Source organism: Sciurus carolinensis, chromosome 9 (genome assembly GCF_902686445.1).
Source record: "Sciurus carolinensis chromosome 9, mSciCar1.2, whole genome shotgun sequence".
NCBI lineage: Eukaryota > Metazoa > Chordata > Mammalia > Rodentia > Sciuridae > Sciurus > Sciurus carolinensis.
In genome coordinates, this window is record NC_062221.1 from 68,075,579 (window position 1) to 68,095,167 (window position 19,589).

A 19,589-nucleotide genomic window follows, 5' to 3' on the forward strand; every position below is an offset into this window, starting at 1 on the left:
TTTTTCTTTTTTTCTTCTAGCAGTACTGGGGACAGAGCCAGTGTCATCCTACCACTGAGCTACATCTCCAGCCCTTCTTATCTTTTAGATAAGAGACAGAATCTAAGTTGCTAAGACTGACTTTGATCTTGGGATCCTCCTGTCTGAACTTCCCAAGTAACTGTGCCCAGCCCATTTCTTTATTTCTTAATTATACAGTGTTATCTAAAGTTCAGTGGATTTTTTCAATGTTCACTTTAGGTCTTCTGATTTCCCAATGAGAAATTTTTCCAAAGATGCACCTTTTATCCCTGTCACCAATACTTTCGGTATTTAGAATCTTTTAGCCCTAAATTCCTTGCAGTGTGATCCCTTGGCCACGTTGTTAACTTCCATCTTTGGCTGCTTGGCTATTTCAGAGAGATTGTAGCTGGGTTCCATGGTGCAAGCCTGTAATCCCAAACTTGCTAACTCTTTTTATTCTTGGATTATTTTCTTAGCTGAAGTACACTGCCTTGAAAGGTGCAGGAGTGGTGGGAGTTAAGTGTGTTCTCTAATGATATGATGTCCTTAACTTTGCTGGCTGCCTCTTTTTTTAGATGAACCACAGTTAACTGTGTGCAGAAGGTCAGTGAAAAATTTTCTAAGTCAAATTAAGACATTTGGGCTTTGTTTCAGGATCAGTGGCTGACCTTTGCAGCAGAAAGAAACTACTGAAAGGCAGAGGAGTTATGTAGGTTTGGACTCTAGGAAGATTATCTAAGCAGAGTGGTGTAAGAGTAGAATAGGATTCTAGTCAGGAGGATAGTATGAGAATTCCACATGAGAAGTGATGGTGCTATTTTGAATCTAGGGTATTGGCAGAGAAACCAGAGCAATGTGAGTGGATTTGAACACTGTTTTGGAGGTACAGTTGACAGACTGGGTGATTAGTAGAAAACCCAGTTGAAGGAGAGGGAAAGAAAAACAGATGGCACTAAGGTTTCACTCTTAAGAGTACTAGGTAGCACAGAGAGAGTTGAGGATGTAGGAAAAAATAGGTTGAGCTCTGGACACATAAGCAGTTACAAACAAGTCTGCTAATCAATTGGCTTTATAGATCTGGAGTGTAGGAGACGGATTTGGGCTGGAGATAGAAATCGGAACTTAGCAGCATGTTGATCATAGTGATGCAACATTGTAAATGACAAGTCACATAAAGAATATGTAGATTGAAAGATTGATTGGAAGATGGCTAAGAACTTAGCACTTGACCCTGAAGAATGCCAACTCTGTAAGGGTGTTTTGCAGAGTAAGTGGTCACCAGCACCTGAATCCTGTGGTGATCTTGTTAGAAACTCAGATCTCTGAGTGCTAGCAAGGTCTGAGTGTACAATTATGATACTTACTCCAACTGAAAGACCTCAGTATATTTTTAGACATATTTTAGGAATTCTTCACATGCTCAAGTTGAAGATGTTAGAGATGGGTGAAAGAAAGTGAGTGCTACAGTAGAAACTTCAGGAGTAAAAGGAAAATCATGAGAAAATGGAAAGGCTATCAAGGGAACAAATTTTTAAGAAGGTGAAGGTAATGTCAGTTGTTACATTATCAAGAGGATCAAGTAAGAGGGGACTAAAATGCATCATTGAATTTGGACAACATGACAATACTTGATGACTTTGAAGAATATTATGGTTTTGAAGGGAAAAGCCAGTTTCTAACAGACCAAGAAGTGAATGAGAAGGGAAGTAGTGGTTATTGCCAGGGAGATAATGCTTGCTGAAAGTTTTCCTAAAGGGCACTATGTGTTGAGAGGTTGTTAATAATTGGGTGTGTGATCAAGGGAGTGTGTGTTTATTTTAATCCAGGGGAGACTGGAGTTAATTGGCATGCTAAGGAGAAGAAAGAGATGCTAGAGAGAGGAAGTTTTAAAATAGGAACATTTCCTATTTCTAGCTGAAATGGAATCTAGAGTGCAGGATACGAAGAGATCCTAGATGAAAGGAAGAATTGATGTAGGTTTGAGAAAGTTTTCATGAGTTGGCAGGAGATGAGGTGGGGGTCTGTTCTCATCTGATGGTGTCTAGTTCATCTGTGGAGCTTGGTTATTTGGAAAGTGACAAGTGGTATTTCAGAAGTTCCAGATCTTTGTGAAGAATGTCTGATAATAGAATAAGGAAACAGGGGTTACTGAGAAGCTTTTTAAGCTTGATATTAGAAACCACAATTTATGGTTACATCTTAAATTTTTTTTTTAAGTACCATAAATTTTTTCTTTTTTAATTAATTTGTTTATTTAATTTGTTCTAATTGGTTATACATGACAGTAGAAAATATTTTGACACATTGTACACAAATGGAGCACAAATTCTTCTTCCTCTGGCTGAACATGGTGCAGAGTCACAATGGTAGTATAATCATACACGTATATAGGATAATAATGTCCAACTCATTTTTTTTTTTCCAAAGTAGTTTTTCCTACTGAAAAATTTTATCTCAATCCCATGATGTAAATTCTGAAGTATGGCATCTTTTCTTGGCTTTCAAACTGTCAAAAGAAAATATTGTTTTACTGTAGAATTTTTGTATTTTTATTATTGTGTACGTGTTCAGGGACAGCATATGGTTAAATAGAACCAGTTTCATTATTCTTAGGAACTGCTGTTTTGTATTTCAGCTTTTGACTACTTATTTTCATGAGAAAAATTATGTTTTATTTGTTTCCTGCTTCAGGAGATTTACTGAACTGAAACACTACAGTGATGAACTACAGTCTGTCATCTCACATCTTCTTCGAGTCAGAGCTGTAAGTGGACCCAGAGCTTTTTGCATTTGTAGGGAAGGTCCTTGTTATTTAATCATCATTTTTAAGTAATAGGTGGTATTTAAGATAAATAACTGATTTTTACATTCCTATATAGTTTATTATGCAAATTGCATTTTTTAAAGAAATGTAAAATGTTTTCTGGCATAAAAAACTTGAAGAATATGAACTGGGGTTGTGGCTTAGTGGTAGAACGCTTGCCTAGTACCTGTGAGGCACCTGGGTTCCATCCTCAGCACCATATAAAAAAATTAATGAAATAAAGGTATTGTGTCCATCTACAACTAGAAGATATTTAAAAAAAGAAAAACTTGAAGAATTTAGTCTTCAAAGAATTGTTTTCTCCATGGTTTTTAATAGTCTAGTTGTTTTGACATCTTGTCAAAAGGCCTGCCATTTCAGTGAGTGTTGAAATGTAATTAAGTATAGAATTTTAGATCTATATATGATAATATACTATGCTTCCAGTGTTTCCCTCCACCCCGCTTAAAGGTCTGTGGAATAGTTTGTAGATGTCAGACCATCCTTTGTCTGGGCTCTTAAGTTTTACTAAATAAACTTATTTGGAACAATAGTCTACCATGACAAAAGAAACTTAGAATTGAGGAGTAATCATTGTATTTAGCCATGTAGTTTGGCTGTAGTAGACATGGAGAAGAATGCTTTCAATAAATTAAAATGTCTGGAAAATGTTGTATCATCCATTCTCGTCCTTGGGGTAACCTAGATGGGATCTTAGAACTGCACTGTACCAAAGGCTCTGAAAGAGACTGAGTGGTAGGATGTCATCCTGTGCTGATTAAACTCCCCTTCAAATGAACTATATTGTCTGGAATTGACTAGAGTTCTCTGATGATGAATGGAGAGTTGGGATAGTTTTAGATGAAACTATATTGACCATATAGTTATTATTAAAGCCAAGTATTAGAAAATGGAGGTAAATTCTTCTACTTTCTATGAGAAATGGAGGTATATCCTTTTGTCCTCTATACTTTTGTATGTTTAAACGTTTCCATAATAGTATAGAAAAATACACCAAAGGAAGAATTCTGGGTGTAGATATTTATCCTATACTTTTAGAAAACCTGCCTTAGAAACTATTAACAAGAAAGACAGTTTGAGGTCTTGAAAAGACAGTACTTGATTCTTTGAGTAAGTGAGAAATACCAGTGAAAAATACATGATGCCTTTTGAATAGCTTAGGTTTTAACATAGTGTTCCAAAATTAGGAGAAAGGATTCTTAGACATGGACAGTAAGAGAAAAATGACATGAAGTAAAAACAGAAGATTAGTGTTCTTCACTGACAGAAGCTTGCAAACCATGCAGAAAGGACCACAAGAACTTTTTCGTAAGAGCCATAGTGTCAAGTGTAGAAGAAGGTGTAGATGGTGTTTGAGACAGAAGATAAATTGTTGACAGATGAAGAGAAAGTAGCATTATTGACTACCTTTTTTGTCAAGAAGTCTTTTGAAACTTTGGTAAAAATATATTAGATGGTTTAGAGTTAAATATTTAAGAAGTCACAACAAAACAACCAGAAAGGTCAGGTTAACTTAGTTCAAGTGGCCTTGAACTAAGAAGGGCTGGATTTAAAACTGGTCTATGCCATTTACTGAATCCTTAGGCAAATCCACTATCCTTTCAAAGTTTGTTTTCATTGCTGTAAAATGAGAATAAAACCTGCCTGGCCCATAGCAACTACTGGATAAATTTTTGCTACATGAATACATGCCTTACAGAATTAGGAGACAAAGTCATAACTGTGCTTTACGAACTAAAGCGAAAGGACAATAATACCAATATCTAACATTTATCACTGTGTATACAAGCCCTGGTACTCAAGCATATAATACTGTCCTTACTTTATACCACAGTAGGCCTTGGAAGATAATACTGTTATTATCCCCATTTTACAGATTAGGAAAGAGGCAAATGAAATTAAATAATTTGCCTAATATCTCACAATAAATATACACATGGAGCCAGAATTTAGACATACAGTATGTTGACAAAGGATATGAATTGAAACGGACTAAGAGAAGAAAACTAACACCCATTGAGCCATCCTGCTTGTTGCCAGGAACCTTGCAAACATTATTTAATCCTCATAAAATCATATAATGAAGGTCATTTCTACATCTCATAAAGGAAGATAAAATACAGAGGCTTGGAGTGATCTAATAAATTCTCCAAAGTTGAACCCTAAAGTAAGAATTTGAACTCACATGTGGCTGACTCCAGGTTCCTTACTTCTTGCTACACTGTGCTGTCTCTCTAGGGGAAATCAGATTTAAAAGGGAGGGAGATGTTTAACTTAGCTAATATTCTCATAATTTAATATATAATTATTGAGATGCTGTTTAACATTAATTTGTACCCATTTATAAAGATGGTAATATCTAATGTTTGTGAAATGCTTAGTGATGATGGCAATAAAAAGTGTTACAGCTCTTTTGGAAACCATTTTGGCAGAAAGTATCAGGAGTCTTTAAATTTCATAATCTTAAATTTCTTAGGAGAATTAAGGGGGAATAAAGCTATATGTGTTCAGATTTTTAAAGTAAAATCATCTACTAGCATGTCATAGAGCTTAGTCTTTTTGAATATTAAATCACCTGCTACTTTAGTTAAGGACAAAGATGGTGTTCCTAATTGAGGAAGGATAATCAGATTAGATTTCTTCTGGTCATAGGACTTGCTACGTGTCAGTTTTCTCCTGACAATTCTCTGATGATTAGTTTTTGAAAAGAAAGACCTCAACAGAAATGAAAATGAACAATAGTCTGGTCTGAATCATTTCTCCTGACACCAGTTTTTTTGATTATCAATAACCTTTGAATCAATCTGGTTTCAGGTTTTAATCATTCATGTTTTACTTCTTGGCCATTTTTGCCTTTTCTCTAAAATTGATAATTTTTGGTCTGTAGTTGGTAGTTTTTCTCAGTTTCATCTTCTTTCTTAATGCCTGATGATCTAGATAGAGTATCTTTATGCTTTAATTGGCTAGAACAATTTATTTCCATCTTTGAAGAATTCATACCAGAAACATTGTTGGTCTAGTAACAACAGCTGAGTGTCTTTCTCACCTTGTTCATGTGTAGAGTAGCTCCACATAGGTGGTCACTCAGGTCTTTGGGATAGACAGACTTTCCTCTTTGGTTCACACCCTGTGGACCTACATACATCTAGCATCTAGCTGCTATGATAGAAGTTTCTTTTGCATTAATTCTGGGAGAGATTTACTTTAAAAAGAAACAACGTTTCATATGGGATTCACAAAATTTTTCTTTGGACATTCATTTTGGTTCTGCACTGTGCACTTACCTTGCTTAAAAGTGACTATTCAATAAGTTCTTTCTCTTCCATGCTTAATATCTTAAAATGACAAACTGTCAACTTTTAGGAAGATAGTTCAATATCTAAAAGTTCAAGGATATAGAAAAGTTAGTGAAATGACACTATCCATCATATATTATTTGGAGTGTTAGTCCTATAAGATGTTCCCTACAACAAATCATCTCTCTTGTATAGTCATTATTTGTATGTGGTGTTAAAGATCTAAAATGCTGGGCAGGAGTTGTAGCTCAGTGATAGAGCACTTGCCTAGCATGCCTGAGGTACTAGACCCGATACTCAGCACCACATAAATAAAAATAAATAAAGGTATTGTGTCCATCTACAAATAAAAATAATAAATAAAATTTTAAAATATTTTAAAATTTTAAAATATATCTTAAAAGCTGGGCATAGTGGCTCACACCTGTAATCCCAGCAACTCAGGAGGGTGAGGCAGGAGGAACAGGAGTTAAACCAGCCTCAGCAACTTAGTGAGGCCCTAAGCAACTCAGCAAGACCTTGTCTGTACTAAAATATAAAAAAGGGGTAGGGATGTGGCTCAGTGGTTCAATTCTGGTACCAAAAAAAAAACTATCTTCAAATAAAAAAATCTTAAAAAGTCCTACAGGAAAAGAACCTGTTAAACCTTTTTACCTTAGTTTTTCTCAAACTTATTTTATGACAGAATCACTTCAAGAAGGGAGGGGGAGTCTGATTTAACAATATAGAGTGCCCCCAAAATAATTGGGATGTGATATTTTAGATCAGTTTTGTGATCTGAGGACAACATGGAAGTGTTTCAGGTAGAATAAGGGCTATGAGTTTTGTCATGAAAGCTGAGTCTAGTGTAGGGATCAGCAAACTTAATTTGCAGTCTGGGTGGTAAATATTTATGGCTGTCTTGGCTATTTGACTTTGTCACATCTCTTCAGCTCTGCTGTGAATGTAGCCGTAGACAGTGCTAACATGAGTGAGCATGACTGTTGCAGTAAGACTTGATTTACAAAAATGAGCAGCAGACATGTAGCATGTCCTCTGTGGGTGTGTGTCCTTCAAAGCAGGCCAAGGACAGAAGCAAAACCTTTCATGATCATCTTAACACCTACACCTAGTATTTTACAATGGTAGTTCTTTCACTTTAAACTGAAGTCTTGAAATGGTTAAGATCTGCTGTATAGTTAATATCTAATTCCTGCAACTACTCATGTTTGACTAAGGAATCAAGTAAGTAATTTATCCTCTAACTATATTGCAAAACATTTTTTAGGGTTTTATGTGTGATTGATATTTAGTCTTCCAGTTTATTTCTGTAGCACTTTGGAGATAATAAACTGAAATATATACTCTATATGGTGTTTTGTTTTATCTTTTGTAAAATTTATGTGAATGTCTAGGCAGTGTACCTTTCATCTTGGTGATCTAAATTATAATTCTGTTGCTATTAAATTATCTATCTGTTAGTTGACAGTTATCTTTTGAGAAAGTTGCATAGAGGTATATTGTAAGTGTTCAGCATTGATGTATAAAACTGTAAATCAATAGAATTGAAAATGTGTATATCCTTTCCCTGGTAAATTCTACTAAGACTTTATCATAAGGAAACAATCTAAAGAAAAAAGATTTATTTTCAGAGATGCTTATTACAACATTATACTGGGGGAAAAAAAAAAAAAAACAGGTAACTAAATATCCAACAAGGTTATCCAAGAAAGAAAGAAAGTTTATGTATACTGCTCAGTGGAATTTTTGCACTTTCAAGTGGTATTTGTTCAAGGTGATGTTAACCTGCTAGATAAAAGTGTTACCACTCTTGCTATAGAAGATTTAAAGGTAGCAATTAAAAACTACACATACAAGAATTACTGAGGCATAAGATTATTGTAGGGCAGCATTAGTTCTATTTTAGAGCTTTTTGTGATTGGTTTTTGGATATTATATTTTTCTTCTTTTTTCTATTTTTCAAGTTTATTATACAGAGCATGGTATGTTTTTGTATTGTTTTGTGAACTTTCAAGTTTTTTGAGGATGAATTTGTTTTTAAGTAATCTGTGTATAACTTTGACTTCATACCAATCTCTGTTAAATATTGGTTTCAGAGAGTAGCAGATCGACTCTATGGTGTATATAAAGTACATGGGAATTATGGGCGAGTTTTCAGGTAAGTAGTATATAAAAATTTAAAATAAATGATTTTAATTCCTTTTCTAAAAACAAAATTTATGTGAATTGTATGAAAATTTTATGAGTCTGGAGAATAGACCTTTTTTGCTTCAACAATGAACAACATCCCTCGCCCTTTTTAAAATATTTTATTTTGAAACAGGTACTTGTTAAGTTGCTTAGGGCCCTACTAAGCTTATGAGTCTGGCCTTGAATTTGTGATCCTCCTTCCTCAGCTTCCTGAGTTGCTAGGATTACATGTGTGTATTACCACGCCTGGTTTGTTTTTTGTTGTTGTTGTTGTTGTTTTTTTTTTTTTTTTTTGAGATGGATATGGGGTCTCACTAATTTGCTGTGGCTGACCTTGAATTTGAGTTCCTTCTGCTTCAGCCTCCCAAACTGCTGGAATCACAAAGATCCACCACCATGCATAGCATTGTGACATATTTTAATGAAGAAAGACTTATTGGTATAGTAAAAATGTAAACTGTTTTTGGTTTGTTTTGGTACTGGGAAATTGAACCCAAGGGTGCTTAGCCACTAAGCCACATTTCTGGCCCCTTTTTATTTTGAGATAGGATCTCACCAAGTTGCTTAGGGCCTCACTAAGTTGCTGAGGCTGATCCTCCTGACTTAGCCTTCTCAGTTGCCTTTAGATTTAGGTACATGAGTCATTTCTGATTTTATTATATTTCCAAATCAGAATTCCATTTAAGCCTGGGAACAGTGGTTATTTAAAAACGAACAGATGGTTGGGCATAGTGTTTGCCACCTGTAATCCCAAGTTACTTGGGAGGTTGAAACACAAGGATCACAAATTCAAGGCTACTCTCGGCAATTTAGCAAGACCTTTCTCAAAACAAAGATAAAGGGCTTGGGATGTGGTTCATTGATTGAGTGCCTTTAGGTTCAATACTCAGTATTAGAAAAAGAAAAAAAGTAGCCAATTAAGATCTCTTAAAAATCTTAATTAAAAATTAGCATAAATAAGAATCTCAAAGGTAGCACAATTTATTATAATTAATGAACTTGTATTAGAGAGGCAAGAATGTAAAATGCCCATTCTGATTCAGTAGATCTGGAATGAGTCCTGCAGTTTTGTGTTTCTAAACAAACTTTCAGTGATGCTATTGCTAAACCTGTTTGAGTAGCAAAGGACTAGACCTTGAGGGGAGAAGTCTTTATTTTGATCTTTCTGATACCTATAAAACAATGTCATGTTCATCAAAATCATCCAGTGAGCATTTAATAATACACATGTCCCAGAGATTATGATTAAGTAACTCAAGAGTAGCACCCCATTTTTAAGAAAAGCTCCTCAACTGATTTAAATGTGCATCCTAAGAGTGTTACCTATAACCATAAGCTGTTTTGTATGATACTTACCTTGCTTTAAGCAGCGGATACCAACTATGAAATCTTCACTTACACTTAGTTATTAAACTTAAAGGGGAAAACAGCATATTTGAATCATAAATCCAAATATGGATACTATAAAGTATTTAAAAGGTAGCTAGAAAAGGATCTTGTAGAAAATTTCATTTATTAATATTCCATGTCTCTAGTTCATAATGCTTCTGGTTTTATCTTTCAGTGAATGGAGTGCCATAGAAAAAGAAATGGGTGATGGGCTGCAGAGTGCTGGTCATCATATGGATGTGTGAGTACCTAGAGAACTTAACATAAACCTGAAGTGAATTTCAGTGGGGAAGTGTTAGTGACTTCCAGGCTTCTGCTTTTATCAAGTTTACTGGAATTTATATTATGCTCTGTATGTATAGATCTGACTTAATCTCAAAATACACAGTTAGTTTAATATTTAAAAATTAATCTGACTGGGTGTGGTGGTACACACCTATAATCCCAGCAGCTGGGAAGACTGAGGCAGGAAGATCAAGAGTTCAAAGCCTGCCTCAGCAACAGCAAGGTGCTAAGCAATTCAGTGAGACCCTGTCTTTAAAAAAAATACAAAAAAGGCCTGGAGATGTGGTTCAGTGGTTGAGTATCCCTGAGTTCAATCCCTGGTATATCACCCACCTGCAAAAAAATTAGTCTCATTCATATATTAAGAGAATAAAGATAAAAACCTGTGTACTCATTTAGACATATGTGGAAATAATTATTTGGCAAATTTCAATACTTGTTCATAGTAAAAATTCTCATCAAACTTGGAATAAAAGGGAATTTGTTCTGTCTGAAATTCATGTCTAGTGTTATACTTAGCTATACACAGTGATGCTTAGATGTAGTCCTAGCTACTCAGAAGACTGAGATGGAAGGATCACTTGAGTCTAGGGGTTTCAAAGCAGTGTGTGCAACATAAACCCCATCTCAAAATAAGTAAATTAATAATAGTGAAATACTGATGCTTTCTCCTAAGGTCAAGAACAAGATATGGTTTTCTGTTCTTACCACTTCTAGTAAACATTTACTGTAGGTTCTAATCAGTGAACTGAGGCAAGAAAAGTAAATAAGAAGCATAAATATTAGAAAAAAGTAAAATTGTCTTTGCTCACAAGAAGATTGTTTACTTAGGAAATCATATTGAATCAATCAGAAATCTACAGAACTAAAAACTGAATTTAATGGGTACTGACCCGTATACCAGATTAATATATCAAAATCAATAGTTTTGCCAGGTGCTATGGTGCATACCTGTAATCTGAACAATTGCAGAGGCTGAGGCAGGAGGATTTCAAGTTTAAGACAATTTAGTGATACCCTGTCTCAAAAGAAAAAATTTTTTAAAAGTGGGTGCTGGGTGTGTAGCTCCATTGTAGAGCACCCTTGGGTTTAATCCCCCAGTACCACAATTGGAAAATAAAAATTTTAAAACATTACTATTTATAATAGCCTCAAAACATAATGCTTACTCATTGATTTAATGTTGGAAATCCTCTACACTGAACCATATAAAATATTGCTTTGAAGAACTTAAAGAAGACCTAAATAACCATGTTTGTGGATTAACACGTCCATTCTCCCCAAATTGTGGTCTTAGTCAAAGTTCCAGTTACTTTTCTATGGAAATCAATAATTTGATTCTAAAATTTTAGGTCAAAGGACCTATAATAGTCAAAAACAATTATGACAAAGAATAAAAGCTAGAATATATTTACCTGTTTTTAAGGTTTACTATAAAGGTATATTGTAGTTATAAAGATAGTAAGGTATTGGCATAAACAGATCAATGGAACAGAATTGAGTCCAGAAATAGATTTTTTTTTTGGTGCTGGTGATGAAACTCAGGGTTTCATACATGGCTACCATTGAACTATATAGCCTATATAGCCTATACCCACACTTCTATAGTCCATTTCAACATATGGTTCCAGAAAAAGTAGATATCTACATGGGGAAAAAAATGAATCTTGAACCATATGTCACATTTTATACAAAAATTAATTCAATTTGGATCATATACATAAATATGAAAACCAAAATTGTAGGTTTTAGTTGAAAATATTGGAGAATGTTGTTGCTACATTGGGATAAACAAAGATTTCTTAAAGAGACATTAAAAGAAAAATTTAATGCTAATTGATCTTTATCAAAGTTTGAACTTACTACTTATCAAAAGAGATACCAGGACTGGAGTTGGTAGAGTACTTGCCTACCATGTGTGTGGCATTGGGTTCAATTCTCAAGGACTGCATATAAATAAATAAAAAATAAAGGTCCATTAACAGCTAAAAATAAAAATGAACAAATAAACTAATTAATTAATTAATTTAAAAAAGAGATATCAAAACTGGGCCCAGTCGTACATGCTGTGATCCTGCTACTCAGGATACTGAGGCAGGAGGATCACAAGTTTAAGGCCAGCCTCAGCATCTTAGTGAGGCCCTATCTGGAATTAAAATAAAAAGGCCTGGGGATGTAGCACAGCTAGCAAGGCCCTGGCTTCAGTCCCCAATACAGCAAAAAGAAAAGAAAAAGAGAGAGACACATCATTGGAAGGAAAAAAGAACGGGGAGTTAATGTTAAACGGAGTATAGAATTTCAGTTGGAGAGATGAAAAGTTCATAATACGTGATGGTGATAGCTGCACAACAATATAAAAGGATTTAATGCCCCTGAACTCTAAACTTACAATTTGTTACAAAGGGCTGGATGTGATAGTCCTTGCCTTTAATCCCAAGGACTCAGGACACTGAGGCAGGAGGATCAGTACAAGACCAGCCTGGGCAACTTAGCCAGACCCTGTCTCAAAATAAAATGTAAAAGAGCTGGGGGTGGGCTGGAGCTGTAGCCCAGTGGCGGAGTGCTTGTGAGGCACTGGGTTTGATCTCTAGCGTCACACAAAAATAAGCAAATAAAGGTATGCTGTCCATCTCCAACTACAAAAAAAAATGTTTTAATTAAAAAAAAAAAAAAAAGCTCAGTAATAGAGCCCCCCTGGATTTAATTTCCCAGTACTGTAGTCGGGAGAAAAAAAGATAACGAAAAGGCAAACTACAGACAGGGAGAGCAAGCATTTCTAACCGTAATATATGAAAGAACTCGTACAACTAAGTAAAAGAAGACAAAAAGTATATCTTAAATTTTCTCATACAAAAAAATGTGTCAGGTGATTGATATGTTAATTAGCTTGAATTAATCTTGGCACAGTGTGTACTTATATTAAAACATCACATTGTACATGACAGTTTCATACAGTTTTTGTCATTTATACCTTAAAGCTATGGTGGGGCTGAAAAAATATTTTATTTAAATAGGACTTTTCTCTGGGCCATATTCAAGCTTACTGGTTATTTTTTCATAAACTTTCCTGCATTCTGTTAATTTAGCATTTTAGTTTTTGCAAGAATTCAGGATTCTTGCAAATCATTTATTGAAGTACTAAATAAAATTGTTCTCAGTATACATGTCTTAAAGTCTTTACTATTTAATGCCAGTTTATCCCTACATAGTAATTTTTATCTTCAAGCCCCCAACCCTGTGAGTCCCCCGTTTTTGGTTCATTTCTTAACATTAATTTTTCTAAAAGCATGGATTTATGAACTAAAGCCAGATTTTCTTCTTTTTTTGTTTTAATTTTTTTATTCTTCAAGTGCTCTTCTTTTTTTCTTCTGCTGGGGATCAAACCCGGGGCTTGTGACAAGAGCTCTACCACTGAGCTATCCCCTAAGATTCTCCTGCTCTTAACAGTAATTGTCAAGACTTTTTGTCAGTTACATAGATGAAATTCCTCACTCTAATAGATATGTTTGTAATTACATAATATATACTTAAACCTGCTTTTATAAGTCCCCAAAACACATTGCTTTTCAAATAAACCTTAACATAGTTTTATTTCATTTTACAACTTTGGTAAACTTGTTTTATTTGTGTAGATGAAATAGGCTGGAGACATAAATTATATGTACTTTTTGTTTCCACACTAAGGGATTAGAATTAATTCAAAAGATGCCTTTTATAATGACACAGAAGTGCTATGTGCATAAAGCTCTTATCCTTAGAATTTACAGAATAATCAGAAATAAAACCAAGAGGTGAGACATTACTTTGAAATTTGAGTTATAAACTGTTAATAAGAGATCAGAAATAGGGTGATGAATAAAGACTCAAGTGGTTTAGGAGGATTTCATGTAGGGTTTGAGATAGATGCTAGAAGGATTTGGAGAAGCAGTGTGGAAAGGCAGCACATTTGTACCACGGAAAGGCTCAGGCTCAGGAACGGGAATAGCGTGAGTGAGGAGGTAGCCCTAATCAAAGCAGGGGTTGCTGCTGAGAATTAGTACAAAGCAGGGTTTCAAAAAATTTGTTATATTTATTTATTCTTTCCCTGTGCAGCTTTTTGGTATTACTATGAATAATTGCAACCAAGAACATATGTGTACCAATTATACCAAACTCATACTTTCTATCGATTTTATAACCCTTTTATAATCTCTTTGAATGAAAGAATCCAGTAGATCAGGGTTTCTTAAACTATTTGTAAGAAGGACTAGTTTTTGTTTGTTTTGTTTTGTTTTTTATTTCTAAGTCTTTGTATTTTGGTAAAATTCAGTAAAATTATTATGGCACTTACAAATTGCCATCGATGTTTCTAAATGATAATTTTCACTTTCCATACTTTGTCACTGACAGGTAGCCAGTGGCCTGTGGACCATACTTTGAATAACACTTCTTCACAATGTTAATGCTTTGTGTCGCAGTGAAAGTTACTCTGTTTATGCAATGTTTTTAAAAAACAGGTATGCATCTTCTATTGATGATATTTTGGAAGATGAAGAACATTATGCAGATCAATTAAAGGAGTATCTTTTTTATGCGGAAGCACTACGGTGAGTAATTAAGGAAAGTTCCAGATGCAGCCTTGTGGTTGATCCTCACAGTCTCCTTCTGTTTGTGTAAAATACAAATAGTAAGGTGCTTAGGTAGTGAATGAGTTCTCATTGTCTTCCTCTGTGTAGCAGAGTGCTAGGCATAAAATTATAAGACATAAGGCCTGTCCTTGAAACATCATAGTATATTGTTTTTTCTACTTTCTCCAATTTGAAGATTGGGAGCAAAACACAGGTGGAGTGTTGTGTAACACTGTCACTAGGGTGTATAGTGCCATTTTTATTCTGCATTTTTTCCCCCATACTTGCTTAGTAGGTTTTAAACTTCTTAATATCAAGGACTTTGCTTCTGTTTTTATGGTATTTCCTATGGAGCCAAACAGAATTCTCAGCTAGATAATTCTATTTGATTTTTTTTTTTAATTTAGTTTTTTCTATTCAGTTTAGGAAAATAATCATTTTTCTGGAAGAGGTGACTTTTGTTTTTGTGCTGTGAAAAAGCAATATAAGAATTCTCTTAGGAAAACGGAAGTACAATATAAATCAGTTAATTGGTGTGAAAACACTTGTACATTGTTAGCTTTTTTCCTTTAGTGATTTCGGTAGCAGTAAATTTCACCAAAGTATCTTCAAGTCACCAAGCAAAAGAAAATTACTGAATACAGTGGAATTCTGTGCAGTTCCTAAAAATAATGTTTAATGTATATTGACATGGCATATATAACTAAATGAGAAAAGTTGTAGAACCATTTGGGATGTGTGGACTTTATAAATGCCTAGCTAAAATCTAGAAGGAAGCTGGGTGGGGTGGTGGACACCTGTAATCCCAGAGGCTTAGGAGGCTGAGGCAGAAGGATCAAAGCCAGCCTCAGCAATTTAGTGAGACCCTAAGTAACTCAGTAAAGACCCTGTCTCTAAATAAAATACAAAAAAGGGCTAGGGATGTGACTCAGTGGTTTACATCCCTCTGGGTTCAATCCACAGTACCGAAAAAAAAAAAAAAAAATCTGGAAGTCTGTACATTGGTTGTGCTTGGATAGTGGGATTGGGGGAAAGGGGGTTCTTGGCATTTTGATATTGTTCATTTCAGTATTAGAATGAATCAGTCTCTGTCTCTGTCTCTGTCTCTCTCTCTCTCTCTCTCTCTCTCTCTCCAGAAAGCATGGATTAATCTTATGATAATAAAAACTAATAGACTTTTTTTTTTAACAAAAGACAACTTTGAGATTTTATCCTTTCAAGGAATACACAGTTGCTTCCTGAGATTACAGCATTTGTTCTTATGCTGTATATGTTTTAAATATTTATGTATATGACCATGGTATGTGTTTTGTAAAAAACAATGCAGTCTTTTTGTTTGTTTTAAAAGTATGTAAAGGTTTTATTTATGCTTAAGGTCTGCTAGATTTAATTTTTAATATGAGCGACTACAATTTAAACTTGCAAGCTCTCAACACTAGTAAATGTCAGAAATAGTAAGGCATTGTGAATGGTTGCCCTGTACCCCTGAAAAAAAATTTCTTAACATGTTAAAAGAGAAGCCAAAAAAAGTTAAATGGGAGCACTATTTTCATCCCCAGGGCTGTGTGCAGGAAACATGAACTTATGCAGTATGACTTGGAGATGGCCGCTCAGGACCTAGCATCCAAGAAGCAGCAGTGTGAAGAACTTGCAACTGGGGTGAGTCTTTAGGTCTCTGGTATTGATGTAGCGAGGCTTATGTGGAATCAGCTACATTTATAATACACAATATGCTTGTACCTTTTACAGAATAATTTGTAAGCAACTGTAGTAATTATTTGGTTTTCATGATATAACAAGATATCAGACTCAAAAACATGTTCTGTATGGTATTATAAGAATTTGTCAGGCTGGGCATGGTGGCACATGCCGATAATCCCAGCAGCTTGGGAGACTGAGGCAGGAGGATCACAAGTTCAAAGCCAGCCTCAGCAACTTAGTGAGGCCCTAAGTCTCTAAATAAAATGTAGAAAACTGGGCATGTGGTAAAGTGCCCCTGGGTTCAATCCCTGGTACCAAAAAAAAGAAAAAAAAATTTGTCAGGTTTAATTTAATTTGGAAAGGTATTTTATAGAAATTTTAGTTTACTTTGAACAATTTTACCAATTAGAATCAACACATCTCTCCTAACAAGGTGCATTTTGTGTGCTTTTATTCTTTAATGCTTACAAATGAGTACTTGTGAAGAAAATTTCATATCTTTTTTCTTTTTCTGTGTGTTTGTGGTGGGGTACTTGGAATTCAATTCAGGGTACTCTTCCACTAAACTATATCCTCAGCCCTTTTTATTTTATTTTGAGATAGGGTCTCATTAAGTTGTTGAAGCTGACCTTGAACTTTCAATCCTCCTGCCTCCATCTTCTGAGTTGCTGGCATTACAGACGTGTGTCACCACACCTGGCCCTATATTGAATATCATAGACTTAGTCATTTTAGTAATCAGCTCTGTACTGTTTAGCTACTTCACTGAAATACATTTGCTGCTATGATGAGAGACATATTTTGAAAGTATTTGTGAAGCAAGGATATTGCCACTGTTTTATCAGTTACTTCATAGTTAACTACTACTTTAGTTTTAAAAGTGGTTTTCACATAGATTACCCATTTGCTACATCTATGAAAAGTCATTCATATATGTAGGAAAAGATCTCTTACCATGAGCCATTAGCTCAGGTCTTTGATTTATTCCTGAACTCACAGGAAGTTCCCAAGGCATTTTCAGGAAGCTTGGTTCTCTATTCCTTCATGTGAAGAGTAGTACTTTCATCAACAAACTCCAGAGAGTGAGGAGAGAGTAAGGCAGCAAAGCTTGAAGCTACCTTGCATTGCTTGGGTTTAGGCATCCTGTTCTATTAATAGATACCTAAGTTTCAGGGTGAGATATGCAGATTTTAAATATGCTTCTTTAGTTTGGTTTATTTCCGTAGCTGCCTGTTGAATTTGATCTTGTTTTTTGTTATTGTTTGGTTTGTTTTTGTCGTAGAGTAACACTTTTTATTTTCTCTGGTACTGGGGATTGAACCCAGGGTCTGTGCATGCTAGACGCTTTACCACTGAGATACATCCACAGCCCTTTAAAAAAAATAGTGTCTTTGAGAGACTGTCTTGCCAAGTTACACAGGCTGACCTTGAACTCGTGATTCTCTTGCCTCAGCTTCCTGAGTAGCTGGGATTACAGACCTGTGCCACTGATTTCCCACTTTTTGACTTTATTACTCCAGTATTAGAAATCATATTAGAAGTCCTCTGGTTGTAAAGCTTATGGTGCTTCTGTCAAAGGTAGAAGGAAATGAGAGTGGAGAGCTATAAAATATACATAACATAAAATTTACCATTCTTAACCATTTTTAAAGTGTATAATAGTTTAGTAGTATTAAGAATTTTCACATTATTGTGTAAACTGATCTCTAGAGCTCTTCTCATTTTGCAAAACTCTGTTCCCATTAAACAACTACTCTTCTGCCTCACTGTAACTCCTGGAAATCACATTCTACATTCTTTCTCTATAATTTTGACTACTCTAGACACATCAATTTAAGTGGAATTATATAGTATTTGTCTTTGACTCAAATATTTCACTTCGCATAATTTTTTAGGCTCTTTTGTATTGTAGCACATGTCAGAATTTCCTTCCTTTTTAAGGCTGAATAATATTCCACAGTGTGTGTGTGGGTTTATATATCACACTATATTTATTCATCTGTTTCTATTTCCTTTTAGACCGTGAGGACATTCTCTTTAAAGGGAATGACTACCAAGCTCTTTGGTCAAGAAACTCCAGAGCAAAGAGAAGCCAGAATCAAGGTGTTAGAAGAACAAATAAATGAAGGAGAACAACAGCTAAAGTCTAAAAATTTGGAAGGCAGGTAAAAATGCTGAGATGTTTAACCTAGATTTCTGGGCTACATGATGGCTTTTTTTTTTTTTTTTTTTGCGGTGCTGGGGATCGAACCCAGGGCCTTCTGCTTGCAAGGCAAGCACTCTACCGAGTGAGCTATCTCCCCAGCCCTTTTTTTTTAATAATAGTTCCCAGCTTCATTGATCCATCTGGATACAACCTGTTCCTCTAAAATGTAGTCATTACATTTCTGGGAAATTTAAGTGATCAAAAAATTATATTACAGAAACAGTTTTATTAGTGTGTGTGGAAGAGGAAGAAAATATGGGGTTTCAAGTTCACAATATTAATTTCTTAGACTTTTCCTGATTTCTATTCTTTGCACATTCTCTCTGCCCTCATCCCCCATTAAGCAAAAGCCTGATCATCCTTAGTACCCAGCCTTAAGAGTTATTTCACTGTGAAGCCTTATCTTCTCAGGTGATCTTAGCACTTGCTTCATGCCACTGTAGCACGGCAGTTCTGTGTTAGGTAGGTGGTTGTTCTGTGTGACTGTCCGTGGCTAAATGACAACTCCTTCAGAGTTAATGATTGTGTCTGACATTTTTTTGTCTTTCTAGTATTTTGCATAGGGCTTGACATGTAATTGTTTCATAAATATTTCTAGAAATTCAATTCTCAGAGATCTGCTATTTCTGTTTGGTTCATTTTCTTTATTGCTGTTTTCATCTGATGGTCAGTGAGTCAAATATACCAGCGCAGACCAAGAGTATATTACTGGTTTTGAGGTGGTTTGGTAATTTTTAGAATTGCTTATACCAAATAAGTCAAAGTGAACTTTCATGAATTGAACTGAAAAGGAAAATGCCTATGAGAATTTTTAAGTTTTTTTCAGACAGGGTCTCACTATGTTGCCCAACTGATCTTAAACTCCTGGGCCAAGCAACTCACCCACTTCAGCCTCCCAAATAGCTTGAATGGTAGCTGTGTACCACTGCACCCAGCAGTTAGATTTTTTTTTTTTGTACTGGGGATTGTACCCAGGGGTGCTCAACCATTGAGCCACATCCTTAGCCCTTTTTATTTTTTTTATTTTGAGACAGGGTCTCACTAAGTTGCCTAAGCTTAGCTAAGTTGCTAAGGCTGCCTTTGAACTT

The 19,589-nt window shown here is 35.1% G+C and overlaps 1 protein-coding gene across 2 annotated transcripts in view; it reads left to right on the forward strand.

The window, feature by feature from the left end:
* Positions 1–19,589, forward strand: part of Snx4 (sorting nexin 4) — a 64,642-nt gene that overhangs the window by 38,573 nt on the left and 6,480 nt on the right. Inside the window, exons 7-12 of one of the 2 annotated variants that reach the window (XM_047564486.1) lie at positions 2,695–2,767; positions 8,220–8,281; positions 9,878–9,943; positions 14,484–14,573; positions 16,154–16,253; positions 18,315–18,460. In XM_047564486.1, the coding sequence (XP_047420442.1) occupies positions 2,695–2,767; positions 8,220–8,281; positions 9,878–9,943; positions 14,484–14,573; positions 16,154–16,253; positions 18,315–18,460 (537 nt within the window). The remainder of the gene's footprint in view (positions 1–2,694; positions 2,768–8,219; positions 8,282–9,877; positions 9,944–14,483; positions 14,574–16,153; positions 16,254–18,314; positions 18,461–19,589) is intronic. The other variant, XM_047564487.1, reaches the window with a different exon arrangement.